The 20,691-nt window shown below is 37.4% G+C and overlaps 1 protein-coding gene across 1 annotated transcript in view; it reads right to left on the bottom strand.

Moving 5' to 3' along the window:
- Window positions 1-4,785: 4,785 nt before the first annotated feature.
- The window catches only part of Plcxd3 (phosphatidylinositol specific phospholipase C X domain containing 3), a 147,877-nt gene continuing 131,971 nt past the window's right edge, over window positions 4,786-20,691 (bottom strand). The window contains exon 3 of the mRNA XM_005356580.3: window positions 4,786-5,145. Coding sequence (XP_005356637.1) covers window positions 4,992-5,145 — 154 coding nt within the window. The 3' untranslated portion in view covers window positions 4,786-4,991. The remainder of the gene's footprint in view (window positions 5,146-20,691) is intronic.

Genomic DNA, 20,691 nt, shown 5'->3' with positions numbered 1-20,691 from the left:
TTCGAGACCAGCCTGGTCTACAGAGCTAGTTCCAGGACAGGCTCCAAAGCCACAGAGAAACCCTGTCTCGAAAAACCAAAAAAAAAAAAAGAATGGAAGAAATTAGGAAGCAATGTTCATAAATCTAAGCTTAAAGTATATTAGAGTTTTGCTTCCAATATGACCCCCTTTGTAGACTGGTTGGGAGTCTCCTGGTGCACACAGAAAGAGAGAAAGATGAGTGCTGTTATCGGTTTTGTTGAGAAGCAAATCAGATTGGAATCATCTCATGTCAATAAAACTGTGATTCTCATAGATCCAAGGCAGTCCATCTGATTTCATATGATCCAAACTTCAAAAGCAGTGGGTTAGAGAAATGACATTCTATGAAAACCTTACCATTAAAGTAGAAATGATCTACCATTACAAAATACTGTGTTGGAATTTTGGCACTGATTCTGAAGCTGATGGAAATAAAGTTAATTTAGTCTTCTGGTATATAATGAAGTTGGCGAACTAAGTGATATTTAGTACTTTCAAAAAACATAATGAGCAACCTAGGCAGTGGAGTTTGGAGAACTCAGCTTCTTTCTAAAGCATCTGCTTCATAAGATTGCTTAAGTGACATCTTTAGAAGAAATATAATTTTTGCAAAAAAAAATTCATATACAGCAATTCTACCAAGCCCAAAGAAAACAAAGCAAAAATGACTATGAGTTAAGGCTAGTCATGATGTGCCCTTTTTCTTTAGGATAAGTTTGATTTTTAAGAAGATACAATATAATTACACTAACCACTGACAGTTTTGACTCATACAAATGTATGCGCAGAACTAAGAACTACAAAATTGTATCACAAGTAAAATAAAAATTACACAATTTTCTATTAACACCTTTTACAAATTCTATAGAATATTTTATTATCATCATTGGGAAAACAAACAGTTAGGACATTATTTTAAACTGTACATTTCACAGGGTCACCAATAAGTTATAGCAAATAGAGCATTCACACCATGTTGTCACTGAAAAACTAGTGAAAAAGACTAAAATATAGCAAAATAAAATTCTTTAGACATCTTATTTAGCATCTCCTGAGGGACAGACACTGTGTGTTATTTTCTCTTAGCGGTTCAGGATGCAAGCACTTGACCTATTCATCTCCTCTTTGGTTGACTAACCAAAGAAAAGCTAGAAAATTGTGTGATTAAATATTTGTAAAATGGTAGGACTGAAAACTAACAGATACATGCATTTCCTGAGACTTCCAACTCTCCAGTCAGTGATTCTAACAGACAGGAACCTGGACAGGTGGCACTGCTGAAAACACCTCAGAACATTAGAGGACTCAACATCTTTGGGTGAAGATGTGTACACTTTCAAACATTTATATTCAAGTTCGCACCAGATCTTGTATCTTGAGGTTAATTGACAGTATAGAGCGCTACTGCCAGAAGCTTCTATTTTCTGATGGTCTCGCTTGTTATTGGTTTTATAATGATTTTCCCCATAAGCCTTGAAAAACTGGATCTATAGTCAAGCCTGATAACACAGAATATATTGATTTCAAGAGTTAAAACTTCAATAAAACCAATTTGACTGAGTGCAACTTCAACAATGTGTGTGTGTGTGTGTGTGTGTGTGTCTTGCCAAATATTTTATTCTCTGATACATTCTCTGTTTGAGTTTCCCCAATATGGCTGAAAGTGACCACTGAGGTTACCATATAGAATTCCCTAAGGCTTTTAAAGGATAACTCCTCGTTCTCCATGTTCTCTGTGTAGTAAGAAGGAGACATAAATGGTAATGGCAGAAATATTTGCTCTATTGGTCCTTCAGAGCAATCGACAGGAAAGCAAATGTAAAAAATGTTTTTATTGAGTGTTTTCCCTTATTCCACTCACTGCTTGGCTTCATTGCCATAGGTTAAGTAAAACTTGGATTTTAGCTATTTATTTATTTTATCTTTTGCTTTATAGGCCTTGTAACACAAAGTGTTTTAAAGTGTCAGCAAAACAAAAAGTACATCAAGACGTACTTGAAGCCTATGTGTAGCTGTCATGCTCCCTGGTCTCTGGAAAGACAAAACAGAGTTAAGGGTCTGATTGGATTGCATATCATCATTTCTCTATGAAATGAGTCTGCTCTATGAAGGTGCTCCACAGCAGGGCCAATGACCAGAAGACACCCAAAGGCACCTTATCTCCATTCTCTTTCCTGGAAATCTCATTTAGTGAACTCTCTTAGGGTTTATTTCTATCTTAGTCCTTATTTAGAAGTTAAGGCAAGTCCATTTATCTCAGCGCCTATTATCTAGAAGCTAACTGTATATCCATATGGAAATCGTAAGTTCAGAATAAAAGTAATTTCTTGCTAACAAACTTCTGTGTAGACATCTTTAATGGCAAAATCCACAATACAGACAAACAAACAAACCCTCTTTCCTAGTTAAGTAATTTTAGTCTAATGCTTCATTATGTTTATTCTTCCCAGTACACATAACAATATCACAAAGTTGACTATGTGCTAACACTGTAGTAAAACATCCAAATTCAAGAAAATACAATAAAGTTACTTTAACATTGCATTCATTTTTGGCTAACAGATTAAGAATCTCTTTTTGTCATATTGTAAAGTTAAATAATTGTGTCATTGCAACTGTGCTTGGCTGTAGGTGCTCATGAGGCATCAAAATTGAGTAATCACAGAGCAGATTGATTCCAAAAGCAAATTTATAGAGAATAATGTCAACAATTGGTTAAACAGAATTCCTATTCATCTGCACAAAAGATCAAGTAAAACAGACAGATAATAGACTTGCAGAGGATAGATAAACAAAGAAAGAAAAAATATGCTTTGTGAATATTAAGTCCCAAGCTGTGATGGTTTTATAAAAAGTATTTTAAATGATAAACTACTGCGTTTTCAAATGTTTTGTAACATTTTCCATACATTGCTAAAGGAGGATATTTTTATTTTATTGTTTAGATTTTTGAGAATGGATCTCACTATGTAGCTCAGGATAACCTTGAGCTCAAAGTATAAACCAGGCTACTCTTGAAGAAATACTAATTCTCCTGCCTCTCATATTCTGGGACTTTAGGCATGTACTACCATGCCTGGCTCTGGGATTCATCTTTAAGTTATACTACTTATTAATAATCAGTGTTTTTATATAAAGACAATTATCCTATGTTTTCATATAATCTGTGTGTGTATCTCAGTATCAGCTTGCCTGCACCAGAGTATGTGTGACAAATTACACACACACAACTGGAATTATAAACTTATCCGCTGCATGTACAGTCATGTTACTTATTCTAAAAAGAAACCACATTTTCCACAAACATTCTATTTGGTATATCAATTTTTCTTCACTTTCTGTAGTTGTTAGAAAGTGCAGTTCTCTAATGAAGAGTGTCTATAATCTAAGTCAACTCTTGGCTATTTATAATATTGAGATGTAAACTTTAAACCAACTCCTTATCTAGGTCAAAGGGATTAACTCATATGTCCTCCATTCAAATTAATTAAAAGCCAAGGCCATGCTTTGATTTCTCCAGGCGTACGATATACATGGAAATCCATTATCCCAGAAAACTACTGAAGGTTAATTATTTCTATGTGTGAAGATAAAATAATCCACAATTTTAGGAACTTTAGCAATTGTATAGTTTTTAATAAATCCCTCACGATCTTCATGTGAAACATATAGAGGGGGATTGTGCCCTTTGAAGGGTGTTTTTGGAGTTGCCAAATACTACAAAGACACAAGTAGAATACAGCACTCAAAAGTGTGTTAACATTGTTTTTCTTGTATTACCAAAAGGGATGCCACTGAAACTTTGTATGAGACCTCAGCTCCTTGGCCTTTTTCTCACCGCAAGCAGCATGGAACCCAAACTGCTTACTGAATTTCAGTCTGGAGAGATCATACATACTGAAAGAATTTGTGAAGGAACTTTAGAGACTATGGATCGAGTCTCAAAAACATTATTGGAATTCCCTCTGCATTTCTTCACCTTCTTCTTTCTAAGTTATAAACATAAATGAAGCATCTTTAAAACCATTTTTCATAATCTGGATTTTAGAATTATGCATTTGGAATCCCAAATATATAGGAGAGCCTTATGGTGGTCTTTCTTTTTGATTTTCAAGAAAAATTAAAATTATTAAGAGAAGTTTTTATGGATTTAATTTTTTTCTGATTGCCACACAATTGTAACTCGACATTTGCAAGGCATTATTATTTAAGACTGCTGAATTAAAATTATAGCTATCTCTGATTACAGCCTTCTTTTATTCTTTTTAAAATATAAAGTTGATGCTCACAGTCTTTCCAAACAACCTTTTGCACAGTAGTCATAGCTGCCTCACACGGAAATACTCTGCAACACCGTTGTTTTCATAGAACACAAAAATCACTAATGACTGCCAATATTACCGATGCAGGGAAACAGATTTGATGCATATTTTCTATGATCAAGAATTAGCTACAATTGCCCAATTGCAGATGACTATGGAATATTTTATCAAATCTCACAAAACAAACACATTTCAGTACAACAATGTAATACACATTACGTTGGGCATTCAATTGTTTTGAGACCCATATAGCATCTAATTAGAAAGAGCGAGCAAGAGAGAGGGAGTGGAGAGGGCAAAGGGTATGAATAGCATAGGAGCCCGAGGTTGAAATTAGAAAATGCAGCCAAGGAAACACTCATGAGTTACATATCACAAACATTAATTCTTAAAAACAAAGTTCACTGTTCTTTTCTATTCCTAACACTAGTAGTAGATTTTGCTCACCAAATGGGAAATGACATATTTATAGGAATGCAGAATATGGTTACAATCACTGAAGACACGGTATTCCCTCTTTTCCCACTCACTACCATCCCTAATTCCTTCAGAGACTTGGTGGAATAGGAAATTCAGAGGGTGTGTTGATAATATGTCTAATACAATGAGGCTTCTCTATCTTACTCATGGACACTCCAAAGAGTAGTATCAAGTGTTGGCTTCTCCTTCATCAAAGACATAGTTGAGTTTTATGACAGTGCTGATAAAATCTCCAAGTTCTACAAAATCAGCAGTGACAATATTGATGCCACTCTCTCCTGGCTTCTGGGTGCGGACCCACTGCATCATGGCAGGAAGAGCTCTGAGAAAGGAAACAAAAAGAGAAGTTAAATAAGGCATGGTGCATCATGGCTATCTCAGATACAAGTACAGGTAAAAATGTGTGAAATTGCTAAAATAAACTACAGTGAATTCTTGAGTCTTTAAAAATTTATTCATGTGTATATGCATATTGCATAAATCACAGTGTGTACATGAGGAGGTCAGAGGAGAGCTTGTAGGGATTGGTTCCCTCCTTCCACAGTGCGCGTTTCAAGGATTAGACTCAGGCTGTCGTGCTTGATAACAAATGCCTTTACAAATGCTGTTGAGACATTTTCCTGACCCTGAATTCTTGTAAATAAAACCTGAATAAGAGATCTTACCATACTGCTCTACATTGGACTCTTCAAGTTTGGAAGAGTTAGACTTTATAGTTTATATATGTTATAAAGTATATACTGTTATACTTTACAATGAATCTTGAATTTTTCCTCTGGTTTTGCACACTATAATTTCATACCCTGTGGGATGACGAGGTGAGAAATGAATCCTTGTACTTAGTAAATATTTATCACATAGCCATTGTTTTGGGGAAATGTATTAAGATGTAAATTGCCACAAAGCAAAATATTTCTGTCTTTAAAAATTTTGTGATTTAGTGATAAGCAGGTGAGCAAAGAAGAAAGTCCCAATAAAGTGTAATTATTGCTTTTTCCTTTCAGCCTCTTAACTGAGTTCCTAGTACTTAGGAGTTCCCATTATAAGCACTTGAAATATTCAAGAGAATGAAAAAGAAAAATATTAGCATATAGGGTCAACTAGTTGACTCAGTAGTTAAGAGAGCTTGTAGCCATGTCTTTTGAGCTAAGTTTGAGCCTTGGGGAAGGCAAAAACTGACACCTGAATATTGTTCTCTATCATGTGCACTGTGGTGTAATACACATATATCATTAGTAAACAAATTAATGTAGAAAATGTAAGTTTCTATTTTAATAAAGAAAGACATACAATAAATGATAAAATTAAGTAAATTATCGCAGTTTGGCAAGAGAAAACAGATGCTATAAAATAAAATAAAGAAATAAAGACAGCAATATAAAGCCGAGAAAGAGCAGTGCATATTACATTACAACTTTGAACTCTCCGTTTATTAGACCTCACTGATAAGGGGATATTTGTACAAAGTTGTTTTTTTTTTTCCTTTTTAAACAAGGAGTTAGTCACATGGCTGTCTAGGAAAGGCATCCTAACTACTGACATGGCCCAAAAAATGTAGGATAACTAAACTTAGGAAAAAAGAATAGAGAATAGTGAAAGATAGTGAGGACGATGAGAAAACAGTGTTGATTCCTGTCAGGAATGTGTATCAGATACTTTGCCTAATGCTGTGACAAAAAAAAATGGCAAAAGCAATTCGAGGTTTTATTTCATAGTGGAGAAGGCATAACAGTGGAAGAGTGGGAAGCTGGTCACGTGGGGTCTGCAGTCAGAGCAGACACAGAGACATGCTGGTGCTCATCAAGACCTCCTGCTCCTTCCCCTTTTTATCCCTGCTAGATACCAGGAACATATTCAGAGTGCGGTCTTTCTTCCTCAGTTAAACTTCTCCAGAAAAACTCACACAGACATACACAAAGGCTTGACTCCTAAGTTATCCTAAAACCCAGTCAAGTTGACAATGAGGAACAACTATCAACAATCCACCCTTTGTCAACATGATACCTAAATACAAGTTTTTTAAAAATTATTATTAATTTTTAAAGATTATAATATAATTGCAACACATACAATGTATCAGAATATGAAGCTATGGATTCCAATCCTAATGGCTATATCCATAAAATCACTCTGGTACCTAAGCCTCAGGGATCTTGGTGTAAGTGGAGACAGAAAGATTGTAAAAGCCTGAAGATCAGGGAGTTGGCTGTAAGATTGCTCATCCTGGAAATGTCAGAAGCAACACCCATAAAATCTCATCAACAAAGCTGGTTAGACATGAGCTGAACAAGGACAGCAACAATAGGCATGATAAAGTAGATGGGAGAAAGCCCACAAGGCCGCAAAACTACACTAAGTACTACATCATTTTAAAATCACTATGATCCACCCCTTGTCTCTATGGGCTCATGGACATTTCGTAATTTTAAACATTTTCAATCTAACTTCAAAATCCCCATAGTCTTAACAGGCAGGATCAATACCACTCAGAGCCAAAAGTCTCTTCTGGGATTCAAAACCATTTCATAATTGAGCACTCTGGAAAAAAATGTAAACAAGTCAGTTATATTCTTCCAATATTCAACGTCACAAAATAAGCATTCCTATTAAAAAATGGATGGATAGGAGAATAACAAAGAAATGCCTGACCAAAGCAAAGCCAAAACCCAACAGGGAAAACACTGAGCCTAGCTACTCTGTCAAATACCTGAAATGTGTGGTGTCACCAAGGTTCTTGCAGAACAACCCCCCTGGTACCTGGAATACATGTAGCCTTCCCTGGGCCCTGTTTCACTCCATGATTTTCTTTGCAAATATCCAGCAGTCATGGCACCTCCAACATCCTGAGTCATCCATTGTGACCTCAGCTTCAATGCAGCTTCCTCCAACACCCTCTCAAGACATCCTTGTAGAAAATCAAATTATGTCACAGATCTTTGGAGCATTCACAGCTTTTTGGAGCCTCATTTCTAGCGTCCATCACCCATTCGTTTTACATTTTGAATTTTTATAAAATCAGAACTCTAGGAATGATGCTGCAAACTCTACTGCTAGTTAAGATGTAGTCTAGTCCTTTTACCATAGCTGCAAGGGCCTCTGCACACTCAGTGACTGAACTTTGGGGAAAAATTTCTAAATGGTTGTTTTGGAGCGGAGAACCCCTTTGGTGGTATAAATAAAGCAGTCTCTCTCCTTTCAAATGAGATTTGTTTTGTTTTGTTTGTTGGAAGTCTGGAGTCTTTGTTGGTATCTTGTCTTCAAGGCAGCTTTCTATTTCCCTGTTTGAAATGCGAGTTTTTTCTTTAATTGCCTCCCTTCTTACTGTAAAACTAGGTAAACCCAGGGAGCAGTAGCCACACCACACCCTGAAAAGCTATGTTTGTTTGGAAATATCTCCCACGGTGTTAGCAACATGAACAGCACATAGTTGGTGGAGCGGAATGAGAATATCAGAAGCCAATGTGTGCATCTGTAGCAACTGACCTCCAAAAATGGTGTGAGGAACATGAGAAAAGATGGACTTTTCAATAAGTGGTTCTAGAAATTGGGTCTTTGTAAGCAGAAGAACGAAGTCGGATCTCTATCTCTCCACAGTTACATAAAAATTAGGATGAGCTGCATTGAAAATGCAAATACAGCATGCAACTAAGGCACTATTAGAATAAAACATAGTTGGAACACTTCAAGACATTAGAACACAGGGCTTGCAGAAACGAGATCATCTCTTTCCTTTCCACAAGGGAAAATAGAAAAAAATAGGACTAAATAAAACTTATAGTTCTTCTCAGCTAAGAAAACAATCAACAGAGCAGAGTCAACCCACAGAACAGGAGAATAAACTTGTGCTGTATATAATTAAGGTAATATCCAAATTACAAAGATAACCTAGAGTACTCAGTAGAAAATGCAAGTCAAATTTCATCCAACGAATAATCTGTTCTAAATCTGCACAGTAAACTTAATATACATTTCTCAAAAGAAAATGTAAATAACTAGCTTATATATGAAGTTTTGAGTATCATCTGCTGCTAAGAAGATAAGATCATAGCAAAATTAAATCACTTTAGTTAGATAATTGTTATCAAAAAAGAGGTGAGTTTAGGCATGATCTCTGGGGTAAAACGTTTATACTATGTGAAACCCTGGGATCAGCACACACACACACACACACACACACACACACACACACACACAGATAACAAATGACTGAGGATACAGTATAAGGAAACCCTTGCACACTTTAGAGCCTATATTAAATGAGCCATTATAGAAAACAATAGAGATTTTCCTTAAATATTTAGAAATAGAGTATCATTATATTGGATGTTAGCCAAAGCAATAGAATAAATGTGTCAAAATAATGTTTGTACTTACATATTAATACTTTACTATTAAGAAAAGTCAACAAATGGTAACAACCTAAATGGCCATCCACAGATGAATAGATGAACTTAAAGGAATACTATTCAGCTGTATAAAGAATAAAGTGCTGCTATTTTCAACAACATTGATGGAACCGGAGGTCACCACATTAAGCAAGCCAGAAACAAAAGAAGACACATATTGTGTGAACTCACTTACACGAGGGGTGTAAAAAAAGTTTGCCTTGTAGATATTGGGAGTAAACTGGTAAATACAATGCCTACAAAACATTCAAAGCTAGACTTATGAAAAATTGAAAACTAGACTTACGAAGAAGGGATAGTAAACAGGTTGGTAGTGAGATTGAAGTCATTTGTTCCTACACACAGAGAAAAGTAAGACAAAAACTCTTCTTCAAACAAATGATAATGATAACATACTATCTATTTGTAGAATAAACTGGAATAAATGATGTTGAATGTTTTTCCTACAAAGAAAAGATAAATGTTTGTGGAGACCAATGTGTTTACTTTGGTTTGAACATTGCACACCACTCCTTTAATGAAGTATCAGCTGGTGGTCCATAATTGTGTATCCAGTCAAGTAAAAAATGGTAGATTCTGAGGTTAATCAAGACTGAAACAATGTATCCTGCTTTGGAATAGCAACAACGTGTCTTTGAAATAGTGACAAATGACAATTTGTGTGGGATTGGATGCAGACAGAAGAAAGAGGTCATGGATTAAACTAGATTTCTAATAAAATTCAGGCATTTACTCTCTTGGAAAGATCAGGATGATATCTTTCTGTCACAAGAGATAAGTTTAAAGTCCGACACCAAGATGCCTGCAGAATGCATGCATTGAGACCTTAAGTGGCCATTAACAAAAGCACAGACACCAGCTAAAGCAACATTTGGTGAGGATGCTATATGTGGATGTTTCTCCAGATACTGGAAAAATTATCTGTACAACTGAATCCATTGGGGGCAAAGTTGGATGAACAGCCTTTGGCTGCACTAAAGCTTTCAGTCATACCTTTAAGATCCTGATCCATATTCCTAAATCTCTTCATTATCACATTCAAGACACACTGAGATGGATTCCGCTGCTTCTCAAACGTTCTCAGAGGTTCACCGCCTCCAAAAACAGACCAGTAGATGGAGAAATTTGGTTCTCATAGCCACAGTTACAGAAGGTTCTCATCTTAACCACTCTGGATCTCTGGATCAAAGGTACTCATTAGAAAGGCACTGTGCTAACGTGTGTGCAGCCCCTCAGGTTTGGACCCCATCAGTCTCTTTTGGATTTGCTGAAGAGGAGGAGACATCCCTGCTATGAATACAGCATCACCCTTGCATTTTACAAAAGCATATATATGTATCTGTGGAAGAATGTCATGAACAGAGTCTATTTTTCAGAAAGAATGCTCTGTCAACAGCTAACTCACCCACAGAGGTAAGAGGAAGAGTAACAGATGCCAAGGCCAGTGTTGCCTGTATTTACCTTGACTGAGACTGTTTCCCAGAGTTCTTTGGTACCAGGTCACCAGATGCTAGTCAGCACCCAAATCTCCATCTTGGATCTGTGACCATTGCAGACAGCCTCAGATGCCCTCACTACACTGAGATTAAATTCCTGGTCCTTGAATTTAGACCTATTTGTTATCTCTATTGAGAGAGGTCAGGAGAATATAAGCAGTATTTTTCCTCTCTCTCTCTCTCTCTCTCTCTCTCTCTCTCTCTCTCTCTCTCTTTTTGCTATAAAATAGATCGCTTTGAGGACTGGTGATATATTCTTGGAATAGCTTGATGTCCTCCAACAAAGCACAAGTATTACATTGAAAATATTATTTCACTGAGTTAGGAGCATATTTCTATTTTCTATGCATGCATGCATACTTTCTAACAGTCGCTATGGTACTAAAGCCAAAACAAGCAATTATGCCAAGTTGACGCTCAAATACTTAGACAGTTGTAAGTAGTTATGTTAAACAAGAAGAATCACTACACATGATTAAACTTGCAAACACCACTGCACATTTATATGTGTAGTGTACCACACCCATCTGCGCTCTATGCAGTTTGTGAGCCGGGCAAGGGGCTGGAGATTGAAACACACAAAGACTCACAGACAGAGAGCCAGAGACACAGGTCATCCTTGAAACAAGAATGCCCCCTTTATTGTGTTCAGAGGCAGTTTATATAGGGATCCTTAACTAATAGCCATGCCCCAGCCAAACCCACCAGAAACCACTCTCCTGCCATCAGGAACTCCTGAGGGTCTCAGGTGCAAGCATTGAAAGTTGTTTACCAGAAATTCAGGACCTTGGGGGTTCACAGCTCCCAACAATATGGAGTAGTGTTTCTTTTATGATTGCACTCCTAGATCCTTTTAATCACTCATCCTGTTTTCCTTTCTCCTTGGTGACATTTTAATAGCACAGAAAAAAAATGCCTATTTATTTATACGTCTGTGATCATACCATTTATATTTTTATGTTTTATAAAAAGTTTTAGTTTGCTTCATCAGGAATCAATTTTTGCCCCTTGGAGGCAATATTGCTACAGAGAGTGTGCAATGTACAGGGAAATGATAAGTAGTCAATTTTACTTAGCATCAAGTAGATAATTAGAAAGAACTGACAAAGTCTCTTCTGGCAGAAATAAAATACCAATGGGTGAATAGTCTTGGGTTTGTCAGTTAAGGGATGTTGTAAGAAACCAGGCCAGGCTCACAAACAGTTGAAGTTTGTTTCTCATAGTCTGGGGTCTGGAAGGATTAAAATCAAGGCTGACGCTTTGTCATGGAAGTACACTGTGGTTCACAGAGAGACTTTATATCTTCAGGTTAAACAATGGTGGGAAAATAACCTCAGGTAAACAGGTATATCTCATAAATCATAAAACCCACAAACTGGTACATACACACACATGTACACACACATGTATACAGAGAGAGAGAGAGAGAGAGAGAGAGAGAGAGAGAGAGAGAGAGAGAGAGATATGCACACCCATGACTAGAAGCAGCATATCTGGTTAAAGCTTGCTTAAAAAAAAAAAACTGATTTAAATTATTTCCCTAAAATTGCACTCTGAGAAAAAAAATGCATAATATAAGCACAGCTCTTTCGTTCCAACCCATTCACTGAGCACCTAGTACTTACAAGTTCCCACTGTAAGTGCATGAACCATTCACGAGAACAAAAGAGAAAATACGTTAGTTTACAGTGTCAGCTAGTTGGCTCAACACTTATGAGTGCTTGTTGTCAAGTCTGATGACCTAAGTTTGATGTTTGTCCTCTTAAAGATTATCACATCAACTGGAAAGATAGGTAGAGGAGAGAGGGGCAATGTTCCATTTGTTTTTCAGGTCCCAGTTAACTGCAGTTGTAAAATAGAAGTGATAGTATCCTGAGTTTTGTACACTCATACCTGCAGGGGATAAGGTCATTGATAGCGCATCTTAGATAGGGGTCAGTGTTGTTAACACTGCTTAGCCGCAACAGATGTGTTCTGAGCGCTGTAAGATACAGGCACAAAAGCTGCAGCCACACTAAAGAGATGGGGGCACAAGAATTGACAAGTGTCACCCTTCTCCAAAAGGTACTAGTAGTTTAAGATTTTCAAGGGAAGTTTCTAAGTCATAGGAAGTTTGTGAGCTATTTCTAAACTCATTCCCATGCCCGGAAAGTAGCTATCTTAGTTTTGTTTTTGTGGTGTTTGTTTAACAGAAAGCAATGAAATCAAAGCAAAGCAGGATAAGCCATCCATTTCCCTTGATGATGGCAACAGCATCCCATTTTGTTATAGCTAGAAAGACTGTTAAAAATCCATTTTCAATTAAAATAAGATCATACGAAGTACAAGAAAAATGAGAGTTCAGAAAATATGCTGTGTCCTCAGGCTCATCACTTGCTCCCAGGCAGTGTTTCGGAATGAGTCACAGCCCTGCTAGGAGACAGAATGTGAGCACAGCCAGCCCTCTGATGGGGCCTCCTGGTGTGCAAGAACTATTCTGTCTGTTAATTTTTTCAAGGGAATGAAGCATAAGGAAAGCTTTACCAATTCTAAACAAAGAGCCCGTTCAATATATTAATAAGATTAGGTTGCAAGAAGACACAATAATCTTTCTTTTACTTGAAGAACCTCAAGGTCTGTGTGGGATCAAGAGTTCTCACTTTGCACACTCTTATTCTTTAATACCGACAGCCCCCAACTGCAATGCCACTGCACTGCCCTGGGAATTTGAGTTTCGAAAGCACAGGAGAGATTCACCTTTGTGCACAGGACCGCATCTATCTGTTGGCAGCTCTCCTCCCCTTTGGAAAGATTCCCGTTTGCTAAGAGCTGCTGCTGACCTTGTGATGAAGAGTCTTAAGTGTTTCTGGTTTTGTTAGGGAAAAAGAACTCTCCAAGTCTCTCCAAGTTTGTTCCTTAGGACTCAGTGTTTTTCTAGTCAGTCCCAGACATAGCAGAGGTAGCAATGTTAAAGGGCATTACTGCCTACCATCTGCAGCTTGTGACTCCACCAAACAGCTGCAAATATTTCAAATACTAGCCAGATTTTTTAAAAATAAGTTCAGTGTTTAATTTTTCTCTTGATTTAGGATGCAATAATCACACACATTTATGGAATCCAGAATTATATTTAATACATAAATTCAGTGTTTAATTTTTCTTTTGAATTGATATGTAATAATCACATATATTTGTGGAATGCAGAATTGTATTTAAAACATGTATCACCATACCCATTATAATTTCTTATTTTTAGAGTTTTTAGCTCTTTTTTTCTTTAAAAAAATTACATTTATTTATTTATCAGGGGAGAAGGAAGAGGGAGCCTGTGGATGCAAGTCATGGCACATATGTGGCACAGAAGACAATCTGAATGAGTCAGTTCTCTGATTATACGATATGGCTCCTAGAGACAGACAGGTCAAGAGAAAGAAGGCAAGCACATATAACTGCTGAGCTGTCTCACTGTCCCTAGACTCTCTTTCCTAGTTCTTAAGTAGAGAATGGAAAGTTATGAACTATAGCTCCAGCCAGAGATGATAAACACTATCTAAGCTCATTCTGTTTCCTTCGCTTTTGCAGCCATGGCTTTGTTTTGAGATTAACCTTTTTGTTTCAAATATGAAAGTCTGCAGTATTATCTTTCTATGCATGAGTTATTTTTCATTCAGCACAAAGTCCTATGTTTCTCTCTATTTTGTCAAAAAAACAACAGAGCATATTCTTTTTATAGCCAAATAACATTCTGTGGTATACACATAAGCCTCTTCTCTCCCTAGTTACATTTCAACAGACAACTCGCTTTTTTCTGCAACTTTGCTGTAGTGAGTAGTGCTACAATGAACACAAGTGTGCTAGCATCTCAAGTGAAGAAAGACATGTAAAGATTAAGTGCAATAACATGGAAATGGAACCAGAAGACAATGGTGTTCCATCATCACTGTTAGTGCCTACAGAGTGTGTATATGTAGTTAGCTCTGTTTTTCTAGTGAGGTGACTTTCAAGCAGGTGCCTGAGGACAGTTGCTCTGTCAAGTGGATAGCGTGTTGGGTCATTTGGGTCAGCAGCTCAGATTCTACTTGCTATGTGGTGGGCGGTTTTGTCACCACTTCTAGGAGGATTGCTGGCTATCTGCTCTAAGCTGGATTTCCGTGTAAGAACTGCCAGCAGCTAGAAAGCCACTTTACTGAAGCTCATGCATCATTCCTGCAGAAAACATGCACCTAATGTTGGTGCATGTTGGAAGGGGTGAACAGGTGCACTGGGTTCAAGGCATGTCAACTGAGATATAGGCTTTCAGCAATAGGTTTACTCCACATGATTGGTTTTGATTAGTTTCAGCAGTGCTAGAAGATGGGCTGCAGTTACAGTGGAAGTGCTATTGGAGAGAGGAGGCTAAATTCCTAGAACAGCAAGATAGAGTCAAAGGATTTGAGGCTTCCCAAGACTGAATTCTTGGTGAGGACCATTATGCTGATGCACACAATACAATGAACATTACAATTGCCCCTATGCCATACAGCAGCTTCTGTTTACAAAATGGTGCCCACTGTGTGGACATGGATCCACATAAGATCTAAGAAACCTTAAGAAAAATGCTTTTGTTTACAGTATTGTGTTTGTAAAGCTTATTTAAAAATGTAATGTATAATTAAAAATTATAGATTAATAGATAGTCATTTATAATAGTCAAACCTGTAGTCATGTTAGTTAGATTTTCTAAATGTACAGAGATCTATTTCAAATGGATAGGTATTTTTCAACTCTTCCAAAGACCTACTGAATATGGCTTTTAAAATATTTTTTAAGAACTTAGACTTTTCTTGACAGTGAGACATATCAGCTTCTTGAAGCACCAATTACTTCAGAGAGGTTGATGGTCATTGAAGAAACTCATTATGGAACTTGTCTTCAATGTGACAAGTCTAGCCATTTGGGCAAGAAACTGCTCTTGCCTGGACTGCTTTAGGGGATGCTGTGTGAACTGGGCACGCAGGACCCACAGAAAAATGATTGCTGAACTTTCCAAAAGAAGGTGAGACAACCTTCTTTAGGGTCCCTGCTTCAGAAAGGACTGACAGACATTTTGCAGGACACAGAAGAAAGCAACTGATGAACTTTGTCAGTATAAGACAGAACAGATCTTCAAATTTCCTGCTTCACTTAAAAGCCTGCCAGATATTATGGGCCTGTAGGCTGAAGATGGATGCCCCAACATTACAGAAGAACTTTGGGTGACTGTCCAGGCAGCAAGATGTCTCTGTCAATTCTAGAACTTTGGAAGTTGTTTACAATGCACTTCCTGTTTACTTAGATAAAATTATATCCTTCTGGGGACTTTGATGAAGTTGAAGACAGATAGTTATAATTTTCCTTAGTTATAATAAAAGATAAATTAGATATGAAAATTTAGACTTACAAAGAAATATTGTAACTGTAATTCTGGTTTGATACCTGTTTTGTTATATGTAATTTTATTATGTTAAAGTTAAAATCTTCCTTTTTATTTAGACAGAGAAGGTGAGATGGTATGGGATGCCCTTCTGTATATGTGTTGCTTTTATTGGTTGGTGAATAATGTTGTTTGGGCCAATGGCTTAGCAGAGTAAAGCCAGGTGGGAAATCAGAACACACATACACACACACACACACACACACACACACACACACACACACACACACACACAGAGAGAGAGAGAGAGAGAGAGAGAGAGAGAGAGAGAGAGAGAGAGAGAGAGAGAGAGAGAGAGAGAGAGGAGGCAGAGTCAAAGAGATGCCATGTAGCTAGTGAAGGAGAAAGATGCCAGACCTTATCAGTAGATCAGAACCTTGTGGTGATACATAGATTCATAGAAATGTGTTAATTTAAGATTAAGTTAAAAAGAAGCCTGAGCTAATAGACCAAATAGTGTTCTAGTTAATATATTTTTTTGTGTGATTAGTTGGATCTTAGTGGCTGGGAAACAAACAAGCAGTCTCTGCCTACAGAGGATATCTATCCCAGCACCAGCAAGCTTGCTTGAGGACTTTATTCTAATGGCATCACAGTTTAGATTCTTCCTCAAAATTCTATTTTGATCAATCTCCCTTAAAACTTGATCTCAGCTGATTTTGGAATAAATCTTTAGTTCTGAAGTTCAAGAATCTTAGATTCTGTTATAAAAATCAACCTACACATTTATTCTTTGAATGCTGCAGGGTTGGGGGAGGGATTGTTCTGTGATCATGAAAAATCTTCTACATAGTGGCCACTAAGATAGACTGATAAAAGTAATGAGCTTCAGAAACAAAGACTATGTTTCCATTCTCCAAATGTAAACAGGAAAGGTCTTCAGTAAACTGAGGATTTGGGGGAATTGTTGCCTGTAACTGCATTTACACCCAGTGCCATGGACTGCCTAGACTCAGGTGGGCCTCACTGTTTCTTCTAACAAAGCAGCAAAGCTTGCAAAAGCAAGGTATTCTTGTCAGTGACCAGAGTGTCTTCCCTCAGTCTTCTTGAGATTTCCCTCTGCATACCGGTAAGTGAAGAATAATGTATGCAAGACTCAGGAGCTCCAAGTCTGCTTCTAAACACTCCAGTCCAAACTGCCAGAAGTAATGAGTGGATTTGATGACGTCATCACAGTGTTTTGTGTGTCATACTCGGTGCATCTCAGTGTTCCCAACACACCCTTTTAAAGATGAGCAAGATTGCTAAATCCATATCAGGCGTTCAAATTATAAAAAGCCATATGTATCCCTTAGTTGTGCCTATTACTAAAAATCTAGCCAACTACCAAGGGCTATTGAAGTCATGGGTCTTGGAGGAGAATCTATAACTGCCATTTTTCTAAGTCAGCATAATCCATAAATGCACTATTTATCCTTTTTTCCTTATAGCCATAGGTAAGTGTAGTCTCACCCGCTCATCAAGGAAACGTCTTTGCAACAGATAGAGACCATTACAGAAATTGACAAATCAGAATGAGCTGTTGTTATAGAGCCCAGTCCCAGTGGATACATCTACAACACAACTCCTGTACCTAGGTCATCATCATCAGGGATCATTGTGGAAGAAAACACAGGAAAAAAAATGTAGATCCAGAGGATCAGAGGAGTTTGCTGTGAGATTCTGTGTTCTAGTAATCTACATAAAAGCTACACTAATAAAGTCTCATCAACTTGATTGCTTAAACAGGAACTGAACAAGTACAACTACAGTAGACATGCTAATGTAGGAAAGCCCAGCATGCCTCAAACCCAGACAAAGAGCTACAGGTAACAAAGGGATGCTGAGAGTGGGAGAAAAGAAGAAAAAAAATATTCCTCAGGGAAGAGTGTGCCAATTGGTTATTCAATACCGAAGAACAGCCCTGAAAACACACTTATGTGACATTCTCTAAGCTGAGCAGGTAATATATAAGAATTTAGATGTATATACATACATTCATGCAACAACAAAAAAATGAAAAATGAGGTCATGAATTTGAAAGGAACAAGGAGGGGTTTGTGGGAGGGTAGTGAAGAAGGAAAAGGAAGGGGAAAATGATGTAATTATAATATTATCTCAAAAATAAAAAAATCAAAACTATCAAATTTCTAAAATGTCTCATTCCTTAGAGAAAATGCTAGCACACAGGAATGAACACAAACCAAATTTAATTTGATCACAATAACCCAGGTGCTAATGAGCTAGAGTATCTGTGGGCCAATGAAGTCATGGAAGATTCTCAAAGGTGATTTCTTTAGCCTTTTCTCTCCTAATAAGTGACACCTGTAGGTGCAAAGAATAGAATGATGTCATATTTTCTGCAAGAAAATAATATCCACTAGGTGCTTATTTATAATTTCCTCTTGGCAGCATTCTTAGAAAATTGCCCTTAGAATGTAGTCACGGAGACAAAATTTTAACCCAGTCTAAGTTAGAAGACTACATTCTATCATGTTATTTATTGTTTTTGTCTTAAGAAAGTATGCTACCAGACACTGCTTAAATTCACCTATTTTTATGCAAATCAAAACAACTCTGAGATTTCATCTTACACCTATAAGAATGGCCAAGATCAAAAACACTGGTGTTGACTTATGCTGGAGAGGTTGTGGGATAAAGGGAACACTGCTGCATTGCTGGTGGAAATGCAAGCTGGTACAGCCCCTTTGGATGTCAGTGTGGTGATTTCTCAGAAAATTAGGAAACAACCTTCCTCAAGACTCAGTAATACCACTTTTGTGCATATATTCAAAGGATGCTTAATCGTGCCACAAGAACATGTGCTCAACTATGTTCATAGCAGCTTTGTTTGTCATAGCCAGAACCTGGAAACAACCCAAATGTCCCTCAACCGAATAATGGATAAGGAAAATGTGGTACATTTACACAATAAAGTAGTTACTACACAGCAGAAAAAAAAAATAACGACATCTTGAATTTTGCAGGAAAATGGATGGAGCTAGAAAACATTATTTTGAGTGAGGTAACCCAGACACAGAAAGACAATTATCACATGTATTCACTCATAGGTGGTTTTTAAACATAAAGCAAAGAAAACCAGCCTACAAACCACAATCCCAGAGAACTCAGACAACAATGAGGACACTAAGAGAGACTTACATAGATCTAATCTACATGGGAAGTAGAAAAAAACAAGATCTCCTGAGTAAATTGGGAGGATGAGGACCTTGGGGGAGGGTTGAAGATTGGAGGGGAGAGTCAGGGAGGGGAGCAGAGAAAAACGTAGAGCTCAATAAAAATCAATTAAAAATGGTGTAGCAGGTCCTTCTGTCTATGTGTTACTTTCATTGCTTGAATAAAGAAACTGCCTTGGCCTTTTGATAGGGCCGAACTTAGGTAGGTGGAGTAGACAGAACTGAATGCTGGGAAGAAGGACAGTGTGGTGGTAGACAGTGTGGACTGTCTCCTATCTGAGACAGACGTAGGTTACAACCTTGCTGGTAAGCCACAATCACATGGTGATACACAGATTTAATAGAAATGGGTTAATCAAGATGTGAGAGTTAGCCAATAAGAGGCAAGAGCTAATGGGCCAGGTAGTGATTTAATTATACAATTTCTGTGTCAGTATATCTGGTGTAAGATAGCCGGGCGGCCAGGCCAACAAGCAGCCCACTTGCAGCAAAAAAAAAAAAAAAATTCACCTCTTTTTCATTTTCAACAACACAGACATTCTTAAAGACTAAATAACATGTGCCAAGTATGTCACAACATAGAGGTGCCGGATTTGTGCCCTATTGGGCAACACATGTCCCTTCTTCCTACTTCCTACCTCGTTACCACACTCAACAACATGATCAACAACATCAGGCTTAAAACTGTCTTGATAACAGTTATAATCAGAGAATACAATCTTTATCAAACTCTTTCCTAAGCTTACTTCTGGGGAAAATGCCTCATGAAAAATGAGAAGATATTCCCAAGACAAAGTTTCATGATAGAATTTTCATTAGTTTAGGAAATGCTGAAGTGCCTTTAATATTTTCAACATACACAACAGTGTGTGAAGCCTATTATTATATTAGGGGTTCTGAGATATTCTGAGAACCCATTTCCGTGTCTTAATGTGGTATTCGTCAGATTTATATGATCTAAGAACATTCCTCCTACTTCTGCTTCTAACACATCACTAGCATGTTTGTTCATATGTACACATACACACACACAAACACACATGCACATACAAACTCAGAAGCCAGTATTGGGCACCTACACAATACTGATTTCTGTGTTTCTGATTAGCATTATTTTCAAGGCCTTGATATCCCCCTATGTTTCAGGATCTTTTGGATTCATACAGCCTATTGAATCTGACCTTCCTACCTTTGGATCACTCCTACTCATGGAAGGTTCTTTTTGACAATTAAATAATTCAACTGTGGGAGTATCATATATCAATCTGTTGATTTCATTGGTTAAGCAATAAAGAAACTGCTTGGCCCTCATAGGTTAAAACATAGGTGGGAGGAGTAAACAGAACAGAATGCTGGGAG

This window comes from Microtus ochrogaster, chromosome 19 (assembly GCF_000317375.1).
Source record: "Microtus ochrogaster isolate Prairie Vole_2 chromosome 19, MicOch1.0, whole genome shotgun sequence".
Lineage (NCBI taxonomy): Eukaryota > Metazoa > Chordata > Mammalia > Rodentia > Cricetidae > Microtus > Microtus ochrogaster.
Note: the sequence above shows the minus strand (reverse complement) of the source record. Positions and strands in the feature narration are given on the sequence as shown.